The sequence below is a fragment of the Rhododendron vialii genome, chromosome 3a, assembly GCF_030253575.1.
Source record: "Rhododendron vialii isolate Sample 1 chromosome 3a, ASM3025357v1".
NCBI lineage: Eukaryota > Viridiplantae > Streptophyta > Magnoliopsida > Ericales > Ericaceae > Rhododendron > Rhododendron vialii.
Window position 1 is genome coordinate 4,188,022 of NC_080559.1, and position 19,981 is coordinate 4,208,002.

Below are 19,981 nucleotides of genomic sequence, written 5' to 3' on the forward strand. Positions count from 1 at the left end.
AAAGAAACCAAATATTTAGATTAAAATTATTATTTTTACTAACAACAAAAACAAATTACGTAAAAGGTAGGAGTAAATGAATTTGATCCAAAGTCATTAGTCTTCGTGGAAATGTTTAAAACACACCAATTTCTCGAGATTTTTCTGTCTTAGAATCATTAATATTTGTGAATGAGATTGCAGTGGAAAAGAAATTCTTGAATATATCGTTACAGAAAATCATTGTCCAGAAAAAACTCTCTAGAACCCAAAAAATCACCTCTTTTTTTTTCCTTTATGAAATACTAGCAATTAAAAATTGGAGTTTCGAAAAATTTTACATTCATATTAGCAATTAAAAATTGGAGTTTCGAAAAATTTTACATTCATATTTCTCTGTGCACCAATTTCTGAGTCAATATCTATCTTTCCTCTCCAAATTCCAACTCTTCTCCCACTCAAAAACAAAATCTACTTCAACTCTGTTGTTCCTACAACTCACAGGGTCCTCCCTAATGTACTCTTTCTCTAAATAAATGTTCCGCCCACAAACGTAAGCAACAAAAAAAAAAACATTTATTTATTAAAAAATTTAAACTTTTTTCACAACTTGAAAAAACTCATTGATATCTATTAATTTTTGAACGAAAAAATACATCTTTTTAGAGGCTTAGGTTTGCAGTCCGGACATTTATTGTCTGCCAAACTCTCCTAATCCCAATTGACGACTTTAGGTGTAAATAACGTTGGCTAATCTCTATAACGTGCCTAAATTTATGAAACATTCTTCTTACATGAAATTGTTAAAAGCTCCAGAAGATCTCCAGAGAAGAGAAGAAACATGAGCAGAAACCATCTACGTCTGCTCAACACAGTTTCATTGCATTTGGTTGAACACATTAGAGACACACAGCTGGTAGTAGAGTACCACCATTTTCACAGGTCCCGATTGACGATGATAGGTTAATTGTACACACAGCACAAATAAAACAAGGTGTCCTACAATTTTCACAAGGATAATAGATAATACGTTTAGGATACACACGCATCACCAAACGCAGCGGTAAGTGACTTTAACCACTTGCCCCTTCTCCAGTCCTTAATATCGTGAAATCGCATCTTTCTGTAACATCCGAGGAAGCTGCAGAAAAATAAAAACAAAAAAAAGTGCAGGAGTAAGCAGATTCACTGACTGGATTAAAGAGTATCGATGTGTTACCTTACTCTTTAACACATAAATTTCCGTCTTCAGCGCATATGAAAAGGCACAATATGTGTTTTGAACACTTCGGAAGGCATTAAGACGATATCTTATGATTAATGCACATGAGTTGTGATCCTATACGCTTAATCTCATCATTGCTAATCGAATGTGACTTACATTTAAATTAAAGGCGAGTTTCGACTAAATTTTTCGTCTGATGGAGACACCGTGATTTTTGTGGAAATTAGAGAATTCAAACAAAGCATGGTTCTCAATTACTTGGTCAGCTTATGGATCATCTTCTCCAGTTTGTTTCTACTAACATAGTTAAATGTAACTTGCATTATATTGCCTCATTCAAGTAAGTTAGAAAGTGGGGACAATTAATAGAGCTATATCACGTACCGGAGTATAATTGATTTTCTCAAGGCTATTGAGCATCACTAAAGGATTTTAGTGATTACTGATTAGTATATAAAGTATTTACGCTCCTCTACACTATGTGGATGATACCATTAAATTGAAGAGTGGTCCTAGCAAATTGCAATAGAATTCTGATCATATATTTCTGCTTATCCTATCTGATAACAGCCAATAAATACTGCTCCCAATGCAATATACTACTAAAATTAGTCTCCGAATTTGGATTGTAAGCTCAAAATCTCAGAATAAGTGGGAAAAGCATTTTTTGCATGTACACACATAGCTAATAACTTAAGATACTCAAAACAATCAGATACACCACGAACCAGAATTTGGAAAAACATATAAACAATACCCAATTCATTTCCTGATTTGACAGCTATGTCTGCATACACAAAAGTAATCCAAGTTATAATTTACCTTATGAAATCCACTATATTTGACTTATCTAGATTTGAGATAATGGATACTGGATTTACATGAAGCAGCAAAGCTAAAAATGTATATAGATACGTGTCTAATCACACCGTACTCCTAATAGCACTTCAAAAATGAGCAATAGCTACTTGCCTACTTCTAAGCAGCAACATGTAAAAACTATAGAGTCCATGCCAAGAATCAAGATCAATTAGGATACACATATAATCACCTTTCAGTTGCCAGAAGAGAATGCTACTTCATATAGTATACATTGCCTACTACAATATGTTATGCTGTTAACAAACTAAACAATAGATATCCTACCTACAAATGCGAAATCAGTTTTTAGCTTTGAGTAATACAAAACGATCACATAATTAATAACTGACCTGTTTTTCCTCCAAACTAAACTTCTTCAAGAGCTTCTTTTTCTCTTCATCAGTCAGTACACGGTGCTTTGGCTTTAACGCATGCTTTGTGATGTTAACAAGCAATTCGGTAATCTAAACACACAGAGTTAAGACATTAGAGGCATGCAATCAAACTCAATCACAATACTATTTCACCTTATCAGTTATCACAACTTCTTAACCCTTTGCCATAAGCCAATACAAGGAATGACTCCCGCTAATAGAGTCCTTTCATGTTAATCCCAAGAGATTAATCACATTTTACTCCAAATTGACCAAATAACTTTATCTCCTTCAAAGGAGATACCTAACTCAACAAAACCTTCCCTCAAAATCCCAAATTACTGCTGGAAGGCAACTAAGAAATCATCTTCCCTTGATGAAAATGCTAAGGTTGCTCCGTTCATCGCAATGCCTTCCTTGGGATTGAGTCATATCTAATAATGTTTTAATGGGCACAAATCTTGCATGATCAATCATTGCTAGTGATGCCTCTGTTACACCTAATTCGGAGATGCAAACATATTACGGAGTACTTTTTTTTTTTTTTGCTGATCAAAAAAAAAAAAAAACATATTACTGTACTATTTTTGACTGTCTTTAGAGATGCCACGAATACTCAAAAAAGTCAAAATCATGCCAATCATGCCATTGAAGCACAAGAAAAGTCTCGGCAAATTAGGCAATGTGCTTGTTGCTACTATTCCAAATTCTTTTCCATCTTCCTAATTGATATCTCAAACTATGACCCTCCTTGAGATGTCAAAACAGAGAACTTGATTACTAATTTCTCAACCCTATCAGCTTGCAAATGGCTATGAATGCGTTGAGAAGTGGGACCAAAGGGTTTCTTTAATTTTTTTGATAATAAACATAAATTTGGATTATACTTGAAGGCTACAAGTCCCTTTAACCAGTTGGAGTTCCTAGAAGGCATCTTGTCCGCCGGAAAGGCTACATCTAGTACCGGATCAATGATTTGAACGAGATGACCCTGGTTTTCTTCAATCACAGAATCCATATACTCCTCTTAACTACTATATCTACCAATCTAAAGTCAAGTTTGTTCAGAGGTGAAGAACAAAAATACCAAACACTGAATGATATAGACAAATCTAAAAAGTTACAAACAAAAGTACTACAATAAAATGCACACACCCTTTACTAGCATTCATTTTATATATAAAAATTCTCACGACAGATACCAATGCATCTTACAATCATCAATGAGCGTAGTCCAGGTCTTGTTTGGTCATGCAGCCATGCTCAAATATAGGATTTTCACTCCAAACATATATTTAGATGCCTAGTGACATCAAAAAGAAAACTCAATCACACGAAATAGATTAGTATACACCAACAAAAGAATCAAATAAACCAATTATTCCCATTCGCAGTTAATTACTTCACAGAGAAACAAACGTTACATACCAAAAAGAAACAGACAGAGCTAAGCTAACAAACATGTGAAAGCTTCACCATTGTCCACACTAATCAAGAAACACCGTTTTCTTTAACGAACTACGTGTGTATGCTCAGTGGAATAACAAACTCTCTAGTGTAGGCATCATACCTATCACAGACGCCTAGTAAGCATATTCCTGTTTGCTTCCAGAATGCCTTAGCTGAAAATAATATTATTAGGAAAAAAAAAAAGCACTTGAGTGACATAAATCCTGCCTTACTAACCAAATCCTTTTGCTGTCATTGTACTGTCCAATGTTTGCTCAACTTCACTGAACAGCTAAACCTACCGGAGAAATTTCGGTGATAGAACACTGATTAAAGTTCAGACTCCATAAACCAAGAAAATCGTACATTGCAAATCTAGACAAAGCAGGACCAACTAAGTGAAATCATTAAGCACAAAGTAACAACAATGAACACACCAAACTTCAAGTTCGAAAAGGTCCACGAGAAAATTTTGATAATTCTGTTTCGGTAATCTGTATCAACTAAAACATGAAGATCAGTAGCAGAATTTTGCTAAGGAAAACCCACTTAGATTTCTCAACATCATGCCAGCAGAACAATAAGGCACTAAGAGCATCATATCCCTCAGTTAGCAAACTCCAAGCAGCGTAGTTGCTATACGTAATTGAATATTGTTGGAACAACTTCCACATACCCAACTCTTCGAAAACTATTTTGTCGCAATGACACAAAACAAAAAAGACTTACAAGCGAAACAGATTCAGTAGCTGGCACATACACCAAATGTCAATTTGCTTAAACTAACAAAACTACATGTGTCAGCAACCCCACATGCATTATGTAGGGAAATGCCCCTCATAGAACAAGCATAGCCAATGACAAGGTGCAAGATGTCTACTCCAATTGTAACACGTTCTGATTAACATCACCTAGCCTTGGGCTCTATCCAATATGGCAATACCACATATAACAAGAACTTGTCCAAAGCAAGAAAAGATGCACTAGAGGATTACCATTTGGATGTGCTGCAAATATGAATAATGGTAATGGGTCATCAATGTTAATGCGTTTGATTCAACAGTAACACCAAATAAGAATAGTGCTGAAGGGAAGCATCAATCAGGATGCACCAACTAGTAGAACGACGATGAACGATACTTTTAGACGCAATTGACAAAAGCTGCAGGTCTGAGCATTAAATAATTATTGCTCTTTTAGAATGGATCAAACCAATGTGACAGAGTTCCAGTTTAATGTAGTGCTAACGCACTGCTGCTGCAATAAAACAGCCCAAAAATTGCAGATTGCAGTTTTTTGTTCCTCGATTGACAAAAGATCGTGAACCAAACCCAGAAATCTATTTCCAGAATACTATGTAATAAAGCAACAGTCGGCATATACACAGAAGCTTAGACCATAGTGGATTAGAGAGTAACCATATCATTACACACGTAATGTAGCAGCTGTGTACCTAAAGCTCTAAGCACTCAGTTGAATGCCACTGGCACCTTCATTGAGCTTATTAGTCTGACCTCAATGTAAATAATAAGGTTCACGCATTTAAAACAAGAAACTTTCGTACCAACTCAAAAAACTCAAGAACAAATTGCGAAATGCAACCGTAACAAATTTGACGAAAAAATGATGCAACACTAACCAAAAAGCGCCAACTTTCTGGAAAAAAATCTAATGAATCTGCAACCTGTCTTAGTTGAAATCCCTGAGTCTTTTTTTCAGGACGTCCATTGACTTCTTGCGAGAACTTTGTTTGGTATTTCTGCTTGAAAGACTTCCAAAGAGCCTGTCAGGAGAATCCTTGAACTTCTCACATATAGTAGCCACCTTCTTGTAGTCCAAGGTATTGTAGTTCTTCTCCCTTATAACAGGATTCATGAAGTTCTCAGGCTGACTGCTCATCAGAAGGTTTAACAATTGCCTTGCTTCAATCAAGCACCCACGAAAACTACCTTCCTTGTATATCTCACTCAATCCAGCACTGTGAAACCTCTCATCCGCAAAAGATTCTAATGCCTTGAGATCATTGTTGATTCCCATAACTGCATTAGCACTGAACCTCTTCACACTATCACTAAGAAAAGCAGCCACAATGGAGTTGGAAATGTGCTCAAGAGCTCCACTCCCAACCTTAAAGAAAGCATCCAGGGGTAGAATTTGCTGTGCGGTTGACATAACAGAGTCAAGGTAAATAACCACCTCATTTATGTAGTCATGTGCATTTGGTGGCGTATCGTCCGGAGTCCAATTCACATTTTCGGTAAGAGCCATAAACTCATCCAACTTGGAGTTCACCAAATTGAGCATAGCGAGATAAGCTGCATCTCTGGATGTCTTAAGTACCACCTTTGCCGTTAAACTAGCCTGGGGCCTTTCAACCGATCGGATGGGGATCCCACATTGCTGGGCAGCCTGTTGTAGGAAAAAATCGCAAGCTCTTTCGAGAACAGCTATGTTTGCAGCGATCTGCATTGCTCGAGAGACACCTGTGGTGCCACTGTGAATAGTATTGAGAATAGCTTCATTCAAAACATCAATCAAGAGCTTATCCAAATACTTCCTAACAAAATTGAAGACATTCATTTGGTTCCCATAAGACAAGTAGTTGACTGAGTCCTTTATGAATGATCTAACAATGCGGCAGCAATCGGGTACCATGCAAGAGAAGGGTGCAATATATGGGAAAGCAGGCATTATATCTGAGCCTTGAAGATGGAACATCAGGACATTTGTTTGGTAGTCTGACTCCTTTTTCATTACCATTTGCTCAAATGTATCATTGGAAAGGACATCAGTGATTTGTTGCCTACACTCTGCCAAAAGAAGGTTGTGGTACTTTCCATGGCTAGTGTTGAGGGTATCAAGAATTGGGCTCACTTCGTAACCATATTGTCTAAGTGTTGTTCCAAGAAGAGTCAAATAATCCTTAACCAGGAGAAGATGGCTTGCAGAATCCATATGCGAAAATTGTTCCTCCAACACCGCGGTCACTTTAGCAACAGCTGTTTCCCACATGGTCTCAACCTGATTAGGCAACAATAGCCCGCCAGCAGTCCTTAAGACTCTATCCTCCACTATAAAATACCCTGCGATTTGTGCTAGAAAGGTTTGATGGGATTCAAGAAACGATAGTGCTGAAGATATTTGCAAGTCTGAACTTAGCTGCAATAATCGGTTCTTGTAATAGTACTTGCGAAACTGCTCTTGGAGCCCTAGGCAAGCGTGTATGTGATACGCCCGGTAAAGGGGTGTGAGATCAAACTTCAGAATAGAATCTTCGTCAATATCTTCAACATCTAAAGTGTATATAATATCTCCAAACCCTGAACAACTCTGCTCCTCGGCTTTTCTTTGTCGAGCTAGCATGTCCTCATCTCTCTGCCTGGCTGAAGCGGCATATCCTATGGCCGTTTGTCCGATTTCCTTTGCAGTGCTTCTAATGTGAACTAGCCATTCATTAACTAGACTGGTGACCTTTTTCTCAATGTGTAATTTTATTACTGGTATTCTCTTCTCGATGAGTACCCTAAGAGCCTTTACAGGAATATTTAGTGAATAAGTTTTCTCAATCAGATCAATGGTTTTTAGAGCAGGGTAAAACCGACCCTCAGAAATGTGACTGTTACACTTGACGCATAGATCCAATACTTGAACACAATTTCTCGACATTTGAATGGCATCAGCTACATTCTTCTTGATTGAGTAAGATTCGAGGAGATCCTCGAGTTTGAGAAGAAGAGCAGTCCCAACCTCTTGTACACGAAAATTATCGCTAGCGAGTTCACTCTTAAGCTCCTCAGCATCGACCAGCACACCACGGAGCTCATCAACTGCAAGAATGAATTCCTCATAATGGAGCTTACAGAGTTCCTCAATTTCAACTTCCTTCTTCTTGGCTACAATCTTGAGTTGGTGAAGGAGGGTTTCAGGCCTCCCCGTCTCAAAGGCATGCTTGACCATAGGACCCAGATCCTCTCCATTCCCAATCAAAGTTGCGAGGACCAAGTCTTCACCGGTTGTATCCCCATTCTCCGCTACAATTCTCCTCTTGGGTTTTGCACTCATCATTCTGATTACCTACATATGAACCAGAAAGAAGATTACTTCTATCATATAACTGAAGTACTGAACTAGAAAGAAACAATGAAAATTTAGACCCTTTTCGGAAAAACGATTTCTAGAAAATCTTTCCGTGGAAACGTTTTTCTAAAAAAAAAATCTTGTTTTGCGGTGTTCAGTTGTGACAAGAAATTGTTTTCCTTTCTAGTGTTTGGTTGACACGAAAATTATAAATATGACAAATCCACCAAAATAACATGTTTATGGAAGTCATAAATATAACAAAATAACGATAGATATCAAGTACATCAGGTCATTAAACTAGATAGAGCCAACTAGTATAACTAATGAAACAAGTAAACCTTAATCGGAAGATTCGGAACCCCCAATTTGGGGTTTGTCAGTTGTAACACCTGATTGAAGGAGAACCCAAAACAACACAGGTGATGAATTTCATGTCCCTGGAGTGTTTATTTAAGGAAAACCTCTGTAGCTCAAAAGTTCACTAATCAAATCCTACAAAATCGGATTCAAATCGCAAAACTTAGTTGAAATTGTAGATTGAAAACGAAAACAACTTTCCATGCGAACTATCTAGTCAGAAATTTCAAGATAAAAGTGATGGTGAGAAAGAGAGAGAGAGATAGAGAAAGCGATCAATGTCTCCTCTCTTCCTGTATATTAATAGCACCCATATTTGCCAAGAACAAAAATCGAAAGACAATTCATGTTCTGAGAAATTTAATGGTTCGTTTCTTGGGAAAACACTTGCCGAAAGAACCGAATGCCTTAGTTACCAGTAGGAAAATAGTAAGTATATTACACCCCATTTTCATCTGCGCATTCAATTAGGGATATAATGGGTTACAAGTTATTTATAAACACCATTTAAATAGAAACCATATTCAAATCAGAACAATGAACCAAATGCCACAGGTAAATCCCAAAAAACGGAAGAAGAAAAAGGGAATCAAACGCATTCAAACCTAGATTGCGACGAGGTCTGAAGGTTGCAGTAAAATGGAGCCGAACTAGAAGAGAGAATATGAATCCCCAAGCCCAAGTTGAGGTCTCTTTTGCAGGTTTGGAAAGATAAAAAATCGGCCGAAGGATAAAGAAAATTTCTTTGATGTTCTTCGAAAGGGCATTTTATCGAGAAAATTGAGAATTAGTAACACTACCAAGTAGCAATGGTTCAATTCGACTAGGCCCGAAAGAAGTAGAGGACGACGTCAAGTAGGGATGCATGATCACCTTGAGCTAAAGCCGGGAAGCCATTCATATTCTTAAGCTGTCGAATCTAGTGAAAAAATCAGTGGGAAATGATATTAGTACTCCAAATACGCACTCCAAAAAATAAAAGAAAATGAATTTAAAATTATACTAATTTTGGAGTGCCTGCATCAATTTTTAGAGTACCAATATCATTTTCCCTTTTCAAAAGTCCAAAATGAAAATACTTTTCGGTTTTTTAGAGGTGAGCATGATCCGAATTGGTTCGATTTTGTAGTAAACCAAGAATCAAACCAATACCTATGGACAATGAATTTTGAGAACCAAATCAATCCATAAAATTCATAAAACCTAACTAATCCAGACCTTTAAGATACGGATCGGTTTCAATTTTGAACCACGGTTTGCTTGAAGTTAAAATATCAATTTTATACATGATTTAAAGTACTCAAAATGACATAGATAGATAAAAACCAAAAATTATACTATTCAATCTTAAAATTCTATTGAAATCACCAAAACTCATCAAAATCAACCATCACCAAAACTCGTGAACTTATAGAAATTTTAGGCAATTACTATTCGTAGTAAAGGAATGTAGCGGTGAAGTGGGTACTAAATTAGGAAGTTAATTCACTATGGCATAGCCTATGTTTATTGGTGTATCTATATTAAATTAAAATGTATATAAATGTATATATACGGTCCGGATCGGTTTGGAACCGCAACTGTTAATGTAAATCTACAAACCAAACCATATAACTCGGTTTTGAATTTTTTAAAACTAAGACCAAACCACACTACTTAAAAACCAAACAAAATAATTCGGTTTGGATTGGTTTGGACTGAATTCACGGTTTAACGGATTATTTGTTCACCCCTAATTTTTTTCATTCATTAAACTTAATTTATCACTAACTATATCAGAGGGGACTTGGAGAGGGGAGGGATGCTTAAGATAATTGAACACTGTTTTATGTGCATGAGACTACCAATTGCACTTGGTTTTTTTTTTTTTTTTGGTCATTCGGTAATCCTAATCTACTCTATCTTAAGGGACTTACGGGAAACGAACCCCGTCCATGTATATGGAAGGAATGTAAGGGAGGCATTAACTACACTCCTCTCCGCTCCACTTACCAACTACACTTTGATGAATACCTTTTTGTTAGGGAAATGATTTTGTCACTCTATTTTTTGTTAATGCCACTCCCCTACAAGTGTATTTTTGATGCAAAAATACACTTGCAGATGAGTGACGTTAACAAAAAAAATGAGTGACAAAATCAGCAGCCTTTTTACCGGCACACTATTTCAAGTTGTTTGTGGTCTAATTTAAAAGGCAGTTTCAGAAACCCACAGGGCAGGAAAGGATATAATTACTTCTATATATAAGCACTACAGAAACCTTATCTATGTAGGAGTACAAAACGGGATCCCGTTATGGATACTGTTTAAGTCCATCGTTTCACATCCTTCTGATCCTCGAGATGTCACACTCAATGAGAGCACCTGAACCCTTCAACGGAAGCATGCACGAATATGTGAACACTGTCTATTAGAACGACGACGAAAATCCTAGAGAGCCACTTTGGTCCCATCACGCCATCACCTTCACCATCGCCGGCCTCCCTCGGGTCAACAAGCACGGATACCACCATAGACGAACTAGAGCTGTTCACACGGAAGCTATCTTCTTCCCCTGGATTTCTATCCCCGTGTTCTTTAGTGGAGCCATTGTGAGATCCAGCAGCAGGGGGAATGGGGACACCATGAAGGATCCTTCTGTTTCGTCCCTTGACGATGTGGAATTTCTGAGAGCTTTCCAAATAAAGTTGTTTATTTTCCCTTGAGTAGGCATAGACCACACACTCTCCCGCAAAAGCTTCATTTGCTCCCTGTTGCTGCATTCCCCAATTGCTCTTCTTATTTATTCACCGGTTAACTTTTCGAATCATTCGACATCGTATAACTTCTTGTGGTCCTTTGATTATGAGCATCTCCCACGGTTGAGATGTTATTTTCCCATCCATTGCTATAATCAGCTGAACTATTTGTAAACTTTATGCAATGACAAAAGGGCACTACGTGGAAAAGCTACCACTGCCAATAGCAACTCATATAGCAAGTTATGAGAGAGAGTTTTACCATGTTGGATGACTCAAAAAGATTGTAGGAGAGAGCCATAAGAAACTCACTCCGGGCATCTTCCGAAGAATTTAACAGGAAAGTGCCAGCACATTAATGAGACGATTGAACGAAGAAAGAGATGGAGAGTTTCTCATACGATAGAAGCATAATCAGGAGGCGTCTTCCAAAATAGCGTCATTTGGTGTGAAAGAGGTGGGATGGTTGTGCTTGCTTGTTTTCATCCGTTCGATTTTCTCATTTATGAGTTGGATGCTGATACTCTCCGGTTAAAAGCTCCAGGAGATTTCCAGAGAAGAGAAGAAACGATGAGCACACACCATTGTCTGCTTAACCGCAGTTTCATAGCATCGGTTAAACACATTGGAGACACATAGCTGGTAGAGTAGTAAAGTTCTACCATTTTCACAGTCCTACCATAGGTTTAAGGTTACACACAGCACAAATAAACAAGCCGTCCATCAATTTTCACACGGATAATGGATAATCCGTTTAAGATACACGCATCACCAAACGCAGCGATAAGTGACGTGGGACTCCGTGATGTCGCCACTGTAAGTGACTTTAACCACTTGCCCCTTCTCCAGTCCATAATATCGTGAAATAGCATCTTTCTGCAACATCCGAGGAAGCTGCAAAAAAATAAAAACAAAAATTAGTGCATGGGTAATCAGATCTGATCAAGTCAGTATGAGAAGTTTCAGTAATGCACGGAGCAAGCGTTTTCAGGGCGGAACACGACTAATCTTATCTGAGACTCGATTACTTGGTCAGCTAATGGATCATCTTCTCCAGTTTGTTTCTACTAACATACTTAAGAGTAACTACTAACTAGTATTATATTGCCTCATTGGTTGAAGGTGGAAAGTGGGGAAATGCATCAAATATATACATTACAGATAAGTATTTGGTGCATCAAATATATACATTACAGATAAGTATTTGGTGCCTTTATGGACAAGTTATAATCATGTGAGAAGTTTCCATTTTCGGAGATACAACAGTAATCACGCCCTCCAAGAAAAAACTAAGAGAGGTATACTCACGCATAAATGGATTTGCTCAAGGCTACAACTGAGCATCACTCAAGGATTTTAGTGATTAGTATTTACACTCCTTTATACAGGTACATAGGTACGTGTCTAATCTCACTGGAGAACTCCTAATAGCAATTTAAAAATAAGCAATAGCTAACTTGCCTACTTCTAAGAAGCAACGTGTAAACGCTATAGAGACCACCATGTCAAGAATCAAGATACAAATAGGAAACAAACATAATCATCTTTTCAGTGCCAGAAGAGAATTCTACTTATTAGAGTATAACATTACCTACAATATGTTATGCTGTAAACAACTAAACTATAGATATCTTTCCTACAAATCCGAAATCAACTTTTAGCTTTGAGTAATGGAAAAACGATTACATAATTAATAACTGACCTGTTTTTCCTCCAAACTAAACTTCTTCAAGAGCTTCTTTTTCTCTTCATCAGTCAATACACGGTGCTTTGGCTTTAACGCATGCTTTGTGATGTTAACAAGCAACTCGGTAATCTAAACACATTAAGTGAAGACATTAAAGGCATGCAATCAAACTAAATCACAATAGTATTTCACCTAAAATCACAATAGTATTTCACCTAAACACAACTTTTTTTTTTTTTTGATCAACAATAAAATTTTATTAAGAAACTTGATAGGGACTGAACACAACTTCTTAACCCTTTGCCATAAGCCAATATGAGGAATGACTCCCGCTAATGGAGTCTTTTTATCGTAATCACAAGAGACTAATCATAGTTTACTCCAAATTGACAAAATAACTCAATCTCCTTCAAAGGAGATTCTTCCTTAACAAAACCTTCACTCAAACCCCAAATTACTGCTGGAAGGCAACTAAAAAATCATCCTCCCATGTTTGCTTTTGGTGCTAAATTGAAAAGATTGAAGTTGGTGCTTAGGGGTTTCAACAAAGAGTACTATTCTGGCATGAGTACTAGAGTTCAAAATGTTAGAGATCAGTTGACTAGGGTTCAGGTGCAGTGCCTCTCTCCCCCCATGATGTGGCGTTGAGTAATTTGGAGGAGGACTTGGGAGCTAAATTTGTGGAGCTTAGTATGGCAGAAGAATCATTATTTAGACAAAAATCCAGGATTAAATGGTTAGCCTTGGGAGAAAAGAATACTTAGTTTTTTCATCATAGAATGTGTGCGCAGAGAACTAAGCATACTACTCTACACTTGGAAGATAGTCAGGGTATCCTCAGGAAGTTAGAGCTGAAATTTTGGGATACTACAAGGGTTTGCTGGGGACATCTTTTGGAATGGGATGCAATGCATGTTCTGTCTGGTGCTATTAGAACCAAGGTGAAGGATGTGGATAAGGAGATATTTGTTCAACCTGTCACAAGGGAGGAAGTAAAGAGAGCTTTGTTCTCAATCAATGGAGACAAAGCTCCTGGACCTGATGGTTATGGATCTACTTTCTATCAACAAAAGTGGGATGTGATTGGCCTAGAGCTTGTGCAAGCTGTACAGTATTTCTCAAAAGGTTTTATGCAAAAGTCTTGGAATACTACAGCTATTTCTCTGATTCCTAAGGTGAACATGCCAGTGAATATTAAGGAATATAGGCCCATCTCCTGCTGCAATATTCACGATAAATGCATAACTAAAATTCTGGCAATCGACTTCAAGGGGTGCTCACCTGTCTCATTGACAAGAACCAATTTGCCTTTATTAAGGGCCAATCTATTATTGATAATGTCCTGCTGATGCAAGAAGTTGTTAGAGGATATGGGATTCTGGGCCTCCAAGTTGCACAATCAAGGTTGATTTAATGAAGGCCTATGATTCAGTTGATTGGAGGTTCCTTTTTGACACAATGGCTGCCATGGGCTTTTCTTTTATCTTCATTCATTGGGTCTCTCAATGTGTATCTACTGCTAGCTACTCAGTTATCAATGGTAGTTTGGAGGGATTCTTTCCTGGTTAGAGGGGATGGAGGCAAGGGGATCCCATATCCCCTTACATGTTCTTAATTGTCATGGAAGCCTTCTCATCTATTTTTCATCAGAAAGTTGCTACATCTGCTTTCAGTTTCCATCCTAAATGTCAGGCTATCCAACTTTCTCAACTTGCTTTTGCAGATGTTCTTTTTATCATCTGTGGGGCTGATCAAGGTACGTTTATGACTGCTAGGAATATGCTTGAAGATTTGCATCATTTCTCTGGATTGAGGCCAAATCTTAATAAATGTTAAATCTTCTTCTCTGGGGTAAGTGAAGAGCAAATTCAGCTGCTTAGAGAGATTTTGGCCATTCCTGTTGGGACTCTTCCTGTAAAATATTGAGGGGTCCCTCTGATTTCCACTAGACTCAAGGCATGTGATTGCTTGGTTTTGCATGAGAAGATCTTGGGTCGCATCCAAAGCTCAATGTACAATACAAAGAATGACAGACAAAAAAGCATAATCTCAAATGACCTAAAACTCACTTGGAAAACTTCCACCTTGAAGCTAAAAAGATCCATAGCCTTCATAGCTTGGTTTGTTACTCGATTTTGCACTACTAATATCAGCCGACTCAAAGAGTCTTTGTTACCTATCATAGTTCCAATGATGCGAATGACATTCACTTTTACGATACCTGGTCCACAGAAAATCACGAGGATCTGCAATCAAGATAACAAAATGATTCATTAAACTTATCTACTCTCAGAATCCCTTAATTGAGAAAATTCATACCTATAACAGCCTATAAAGTTAAAAAAAAAGAAAAAGAAAGAAGAAGAAGCAACAGGATACATGATAAGAGAACCTGTGTTCCTGTTGACGTAATTCAACAAACTATATTTCGATTCCTAGAAAAATAAACCTAAAAACAAGGGCCGAGCAAGGATTCGAATTAGTAGAGGGCCAAACTAAAGAACGGGAATCTTTGTGCAAGGATTTCAGAAATTAACTTCAGTTCTAGTTGTTAGAACGATTGTAAAAAGTTGGAGAACTATCTTCAAGACACTATTAATATCAAGCTACCAAAGACCAAGAGAACGGTAAATTTTTCCGATTGACTCCAAAACCCACAAGAAATCAAACCCCCACATTGGCTGTGTCAGGATGTCTACAAAATTCAAGACTTTTGCTTTCTGGTTCTTCACAAAAAGGGCTAAAACTAAGCTTTTAGAGATAATTTAGTGTCTTTTTTTGCTTTGTGAGAAAACATTGAGACCAAAAAAAAAAAACTTTTTGGCTTATTTTAGGTGGCATTATGACTAAAATAGAAAGACAAACAAGTGGATTTTTATGGGCTATAGTAAGTATAAAGTAAAACAAAAAAACTGGCCAAAAAAGTCAGTCCGAACAGTTATTCACCTATTCGATTTTGAAGAAGAGATAACCCATTCAAATCAAAGGAAGAAAAATGGTTCAAAAAAAGTTCGGGTCTATATTTAGCAAACGAGCAAAAATGGCTAAAAAAAAGCCATCCCAAACACAGCATTAACCGAAGCAATAGGAAAAATTTCTTCTTTTTCACCTGTTTCAGTTTGAATAGAGAAATACCCATTCAAAGCAATCCATCAATTTCCTCTTTTTTCCTACTCAAACATAACAATAGGTATCCAAAATTTAGCCCCAAGGTTAGTCCGGTTGGTTGGTAGATTTGCTTCCCACACAATTGACCATTATTCGTTTCTTGGGGTCAGGCCGCAAGAAATTAGTCCCTCCGTCCCTCCCATAAAGATTGTCCGATCCTTAAGACGAGAACTTGTACATTTTTATCAAGAAAAGTTCAAACTTTTTTTTTTTTGATAAATTAGAAGAACTCATAATAGGCAAAAAGTTTGAATTTTTTCAACAAAATGCATTATTTTTAAGTTCCCATTTTGTGACCAGACAATCTTTTTAGAACTAGTAACCAAAAAAAAAACCCCAAGAAATTAACGCTAGACAGAACAGTGCATGAATCAAGGTCTTATCTTTTCGATTCCAACAAAACCCAGAACGTATAACATTAGGGATTGCGAGTTTTTTTTTGTGGGACCTTATCCAAGGAGTCGGACCGGCGAGAGGCGGAGATCCTGAGGCGCTCGATGTCGGGGGTTTGGCCGTGAATGGACCGGAAATCCTGGAGGGACATTTCGATTTCGGCGGCTGGGACGGAGTAGCCCCGGTCCCTGAGCATCTCAAGGAGGGTTCTGCGGGAGAGGTAGTATCGGTGGCTCTCGGTGCTGCCTTCGTCGACGTAGCTGCTCAGGCACCGGCTGTAGGGCTCCCCGTTCAAATCCATGTCTTGCTGCCTCTGCTGCTGCTGCTGCTGCGGCTGCTGTTGCTCCGTGTCGTCCTCCATGGGATCCATCTCTCTCTAGATGGATTGAAATCGAATTGGGAGAGCTGAAATTGTGGGTGAGTGGGAAAAGAGTGAAGAGGACACTGGGTTTATTTACTTGGAACAGGGTTGAACGGGGGAAGCACGAGGTTTTTTACTTTTTTAGTGGCACAAGTTTTTAGAAATGCTATCCACACAAGTCACAACATTAAAACGCATCTCCGAATACATAGCTGTCCAAAATCGTTAGATGCACTTGGATTTGCATATATCGAATGACTTCAAAAAAAAATTGTGCTAAAATTGCATTTTAAAGTTGTATTTGTAGAGTTTTTAACAATTTTTTCAGTACCGAAACTGCTTTCCAAGGCCTGTTTGGGTTAGTTATAAATCATTACAAAGTCGAAGGTTAAGCTTCTTTTTTTCTTTATTTGAAAGGTCACTTTCTATATTCACAAAACAAAAGGGCCACTTTCTTAAGCTCCATGAGTGAATTATTCACGTAAAAAATTAAAAATGGTCTGATGAAGCATATTTATTTTGCGCTATGTTTCCGAACTCATTTTATCGTCTACCTTTTCGAATTCATTTTAGGGTCTACCTTTTTTAATACACAAGTTATTCGATTTGAATTTTGAGAAAAATTTTTAAGAGTAATAAATACTCCCTCCGTCCCTTTTTTAGAGTCCAGTATTCCATTTTGGGCTGTCCCTTAATAAGTGTCCATTTTGTAAAGTTAGTGGGTAAAAGTTGATGTATTGTCTATTTTGCCCCTAAAAGTAGATTCATTTTTGAAAAGTAAATGAGTAAAAGTGTAATGATTATGGGTAAGTTGGGAAAGTGAAGGAAAAAGTTGATGTGAAAGGTATAATGATGATGTCTTTTTAATAAGTTGAAGTTACGAAGCAGGACACTTAAAAAGGGACGGAAGGAGTAGAAAGAGATAAACATAAAAAATTTATTAGAGATCATGGACAGAGGTTTTGAGACCCCCAAAGAGGTTTTGAGACCCCCAAATGAACGAACCCTATAATTAACAATGCTCGATTTGTTTGAAAGAATGTTTAAGAAAGAGCATTTCTTTTTATTTCATCTCCAAAGTCCAAACCCAGGACAAATCCGCAATTGCTGCACAACATTGTGTTGTGCCCTTGTGTACAACACATACACAGTCCCATATAAAGATAGATACAACTCCTCCGCTATTGGCCACCACGACTGTACCATGTGTACATGTTGTGTGTAGTTCGTTTATACAAAACAACGAACTCTTTTAATCGAACATTGTTCAACAAAAAAAAAAAATTTATCGGCAAACGATGAAAATTTATTAAAACGGGTAGAGGGAAAGGGGATCCAACATTGTTCAAAATTTGACAACATTCAAATAAAAATTACTAATATAGATTGAGAACATGGACAACTCAAATTATCCAAATAAAATTGAGATGGAACTCACGTGTCCAAACAGCAAGTGCAATTCCATTGGCCCAACTACCAATATGCCGTCGTAGAATTTTCGAAATTATTTTGTGCATCATATGATATGTCACCGATAAATATCAGAAGTCTCAATTGAAATCCAAACAGTGCACAAAGTGATGTTTGATGTTTCAAACATGTGAACAGCATTGGGGCAGGGTGATCAACACTTCTAAATACAGAAGAGATTAAAAAATATGATCTTCAAATGTACTATTCCAATTCAAGTCAAATTTGGCTAAGTAAAGCTGATAAAAAAAAAAAAAAGGTAAAGTAAACAGAACAGCCAAAAAGGAACTGGTTAATAGTTTCACTCCCATTTATGAAGAGAAAATGTTTTCCATATCTGTTTGTCCTAGACCTCCTCTAACAGATATAGAAAAAATTAACTGGAGAAAACAGATATAAACACAACACATGCATATGTGGAAGTATCTCATGAGTAGTTGAAAACTAGTACAGTAGTAATTCATTTAGTAGCCAATGGCACTGCCACATAGGCATGTTGTGCAAAATGTTGTCCATGTAGTACATAACTCCTCTACGGCAATTTTTGATCATTTGCTAACACAAACATATTCTAAGTCTGAATTCCGGCGATGAGCACATACACAAGGTGAAGTTTTCATAAGCAACCAAGTCATATTAGTTGTTTCACTTCCACGAGTTAACAGAATAAGGATTCAGACCATATTCTAAATCTCATTCTAACATATATCCCCCATATTTCATCATTTGACCGCAACAAGCATTGCAAATGCTGCGAAAAAAAGGAGCTGAAACATAGCCACTGCTGGCCAAAGGCCTTGCATTGTCAGGACACACCAAAGTAAGTTTCCCCGGTGAGTGGTCAAACATCTGAAGATAATGGATGTGCAATGAGTTTTTACCGGCAATTAGCTACATTTTTCAGGCGCACTACAAATTTAGGTGATAGGAACACTCTTTAACCGATATGGGCTCTTCTTGTTTCCAACTTCTGATATTTTTGGCAGCAAAAAGTTCTGGAATTTCTCTTACTTTAGGAAAAGACCTGCTTACCGGAGGTTGAAGTCTCAACGAACTCAATAACAGTAGTGTACCTCGACAAAAGAATCACATAAACCAACTGCACATCTCAATCTTATTCAAACTTAAGAACACAGAGAAACAAACTTGCACACACCGATAAGGAATGAAGAAACAAATTCCATACAGAAAACAACCAAGGAAAAGCTTCACATCGTCCACACTAACCAGGAACAACGTCAACTACACTTCATTTTTTTCAAGTTTGTTCAAAGACAACTAATCCAAACAAAACCAAACTGAGCCTTAAGATCCAATCTATTGGGGTCAGTTACATGAATCCGTTTTCTTCGTTGAGCTCTGTCAAGGGCATCATGTTCCATGATATCCAACAATCTAGACCCTTTCGAAATACCTACTCTAAAGTCAATTTTAGTCTACTCCTCTCCCTGGTACTACCCTCTATCGTAACCATATATTCCTCTTAACTACCGTATCTACCGATCTAAAGTAAAGTTTGTTCAGACTGTTCAGAGGTGAAGAAAAAAAATACCAAACGCTGAATGATATAGACAGATCTAATAAGTTACAAACAAACGTACTACAATAAAGCACACACACCCTTTAGTAGTGTTCATTTTTTTAATAAAATTTCTCACGACAGATACCAATATGCATGCTTCTTAGAATCATCAATGGGCATCATCCAGGTCTCGATTGTTCATGCATCCATGCTCAAATATAGGATTTACACTCCAAACATATATTTGGATGCCTAGTGATATCAAAAAGAAAACTCAATCACACAAAATGAGTTAGTATACACCAACAGAAGAATCA

At 37.4% G+C, this 19,981-nt stretch overlaps 2 protein-coding genes across 4 annotated transcripts; both read right to left on the reverse strand.

The window, feature by feature from the left end:
- Positions 1-2,507: 2,507 nt before the first annotated feature.
- On the reverse strand, positions 2,508-9,244 carry LOC131318619 (exocyst complex component SEC15A-like). 3 transcript variants are annotated; one of them, XM_058348526.1, is made up of 3 exons: positions 8,931-9,231; positions 5,573-8,460; positions 2,508-2,529 (listed from the first exon to the last, which is right to left on the reverse strand). In XM_058348526.1, the coding sequence occupies exon 2, from the start codon at positions 7,951-7,953 to the stop codon at positions 5,578-5,580; it is 2,376 nt and encodes a 791-aa protein (XP_058204509.1). In that variant the 5' UTR covers positions 7,954-8,460; positions 8,931-9,231; the 3' UTR covers positions 2,508-2,529; positions 5,573-5,577. The 3 variants fall into 3 exon arrangements, with proteins under 3 accessions (XP_058204509.1, XP_058204507.1, XP_058204508.1); XM_058348524.1 differs by lacking the exon at positions 2,508-2,529 and having other exon boundaries at positions 3,150-7,962; positions 8,931-9,244; XM_058348525.1 differs by lacking the exon at positions 2,508-2,529 and having other exon boundaries at positions 3,150-7,962; positions 9,126-9,216.
- A 2,403-nt stretch (positions 9,245-11,647) lies between these two features.
- Positions 11,648-16,944, reverse strand: LOC131318632 (DNA-directed RNA polymerase V subunit 5A). The gene is made up of 4 exons (XM_058348543.1): positions 16,367-16,944; positions 14,820-14,996; positions 12,766-12,879; positions 11,648-11,957 (listed from the first exon to the last, which is right to left on the reverse strand). Exons 1-4 carry the CDS (start codon positions 16,679-16,681, stop codon positions 11,832-11,834), a joined length of 732 nt encoding a protein of 243 aa, XP_058204526.1. The 5' UTR covers positions 16,682-16,944; the 3' UTR covers positions 11,648-11,831.
- Positions 16,945-19,981: the final 3,037 nt, after the last annotated feature.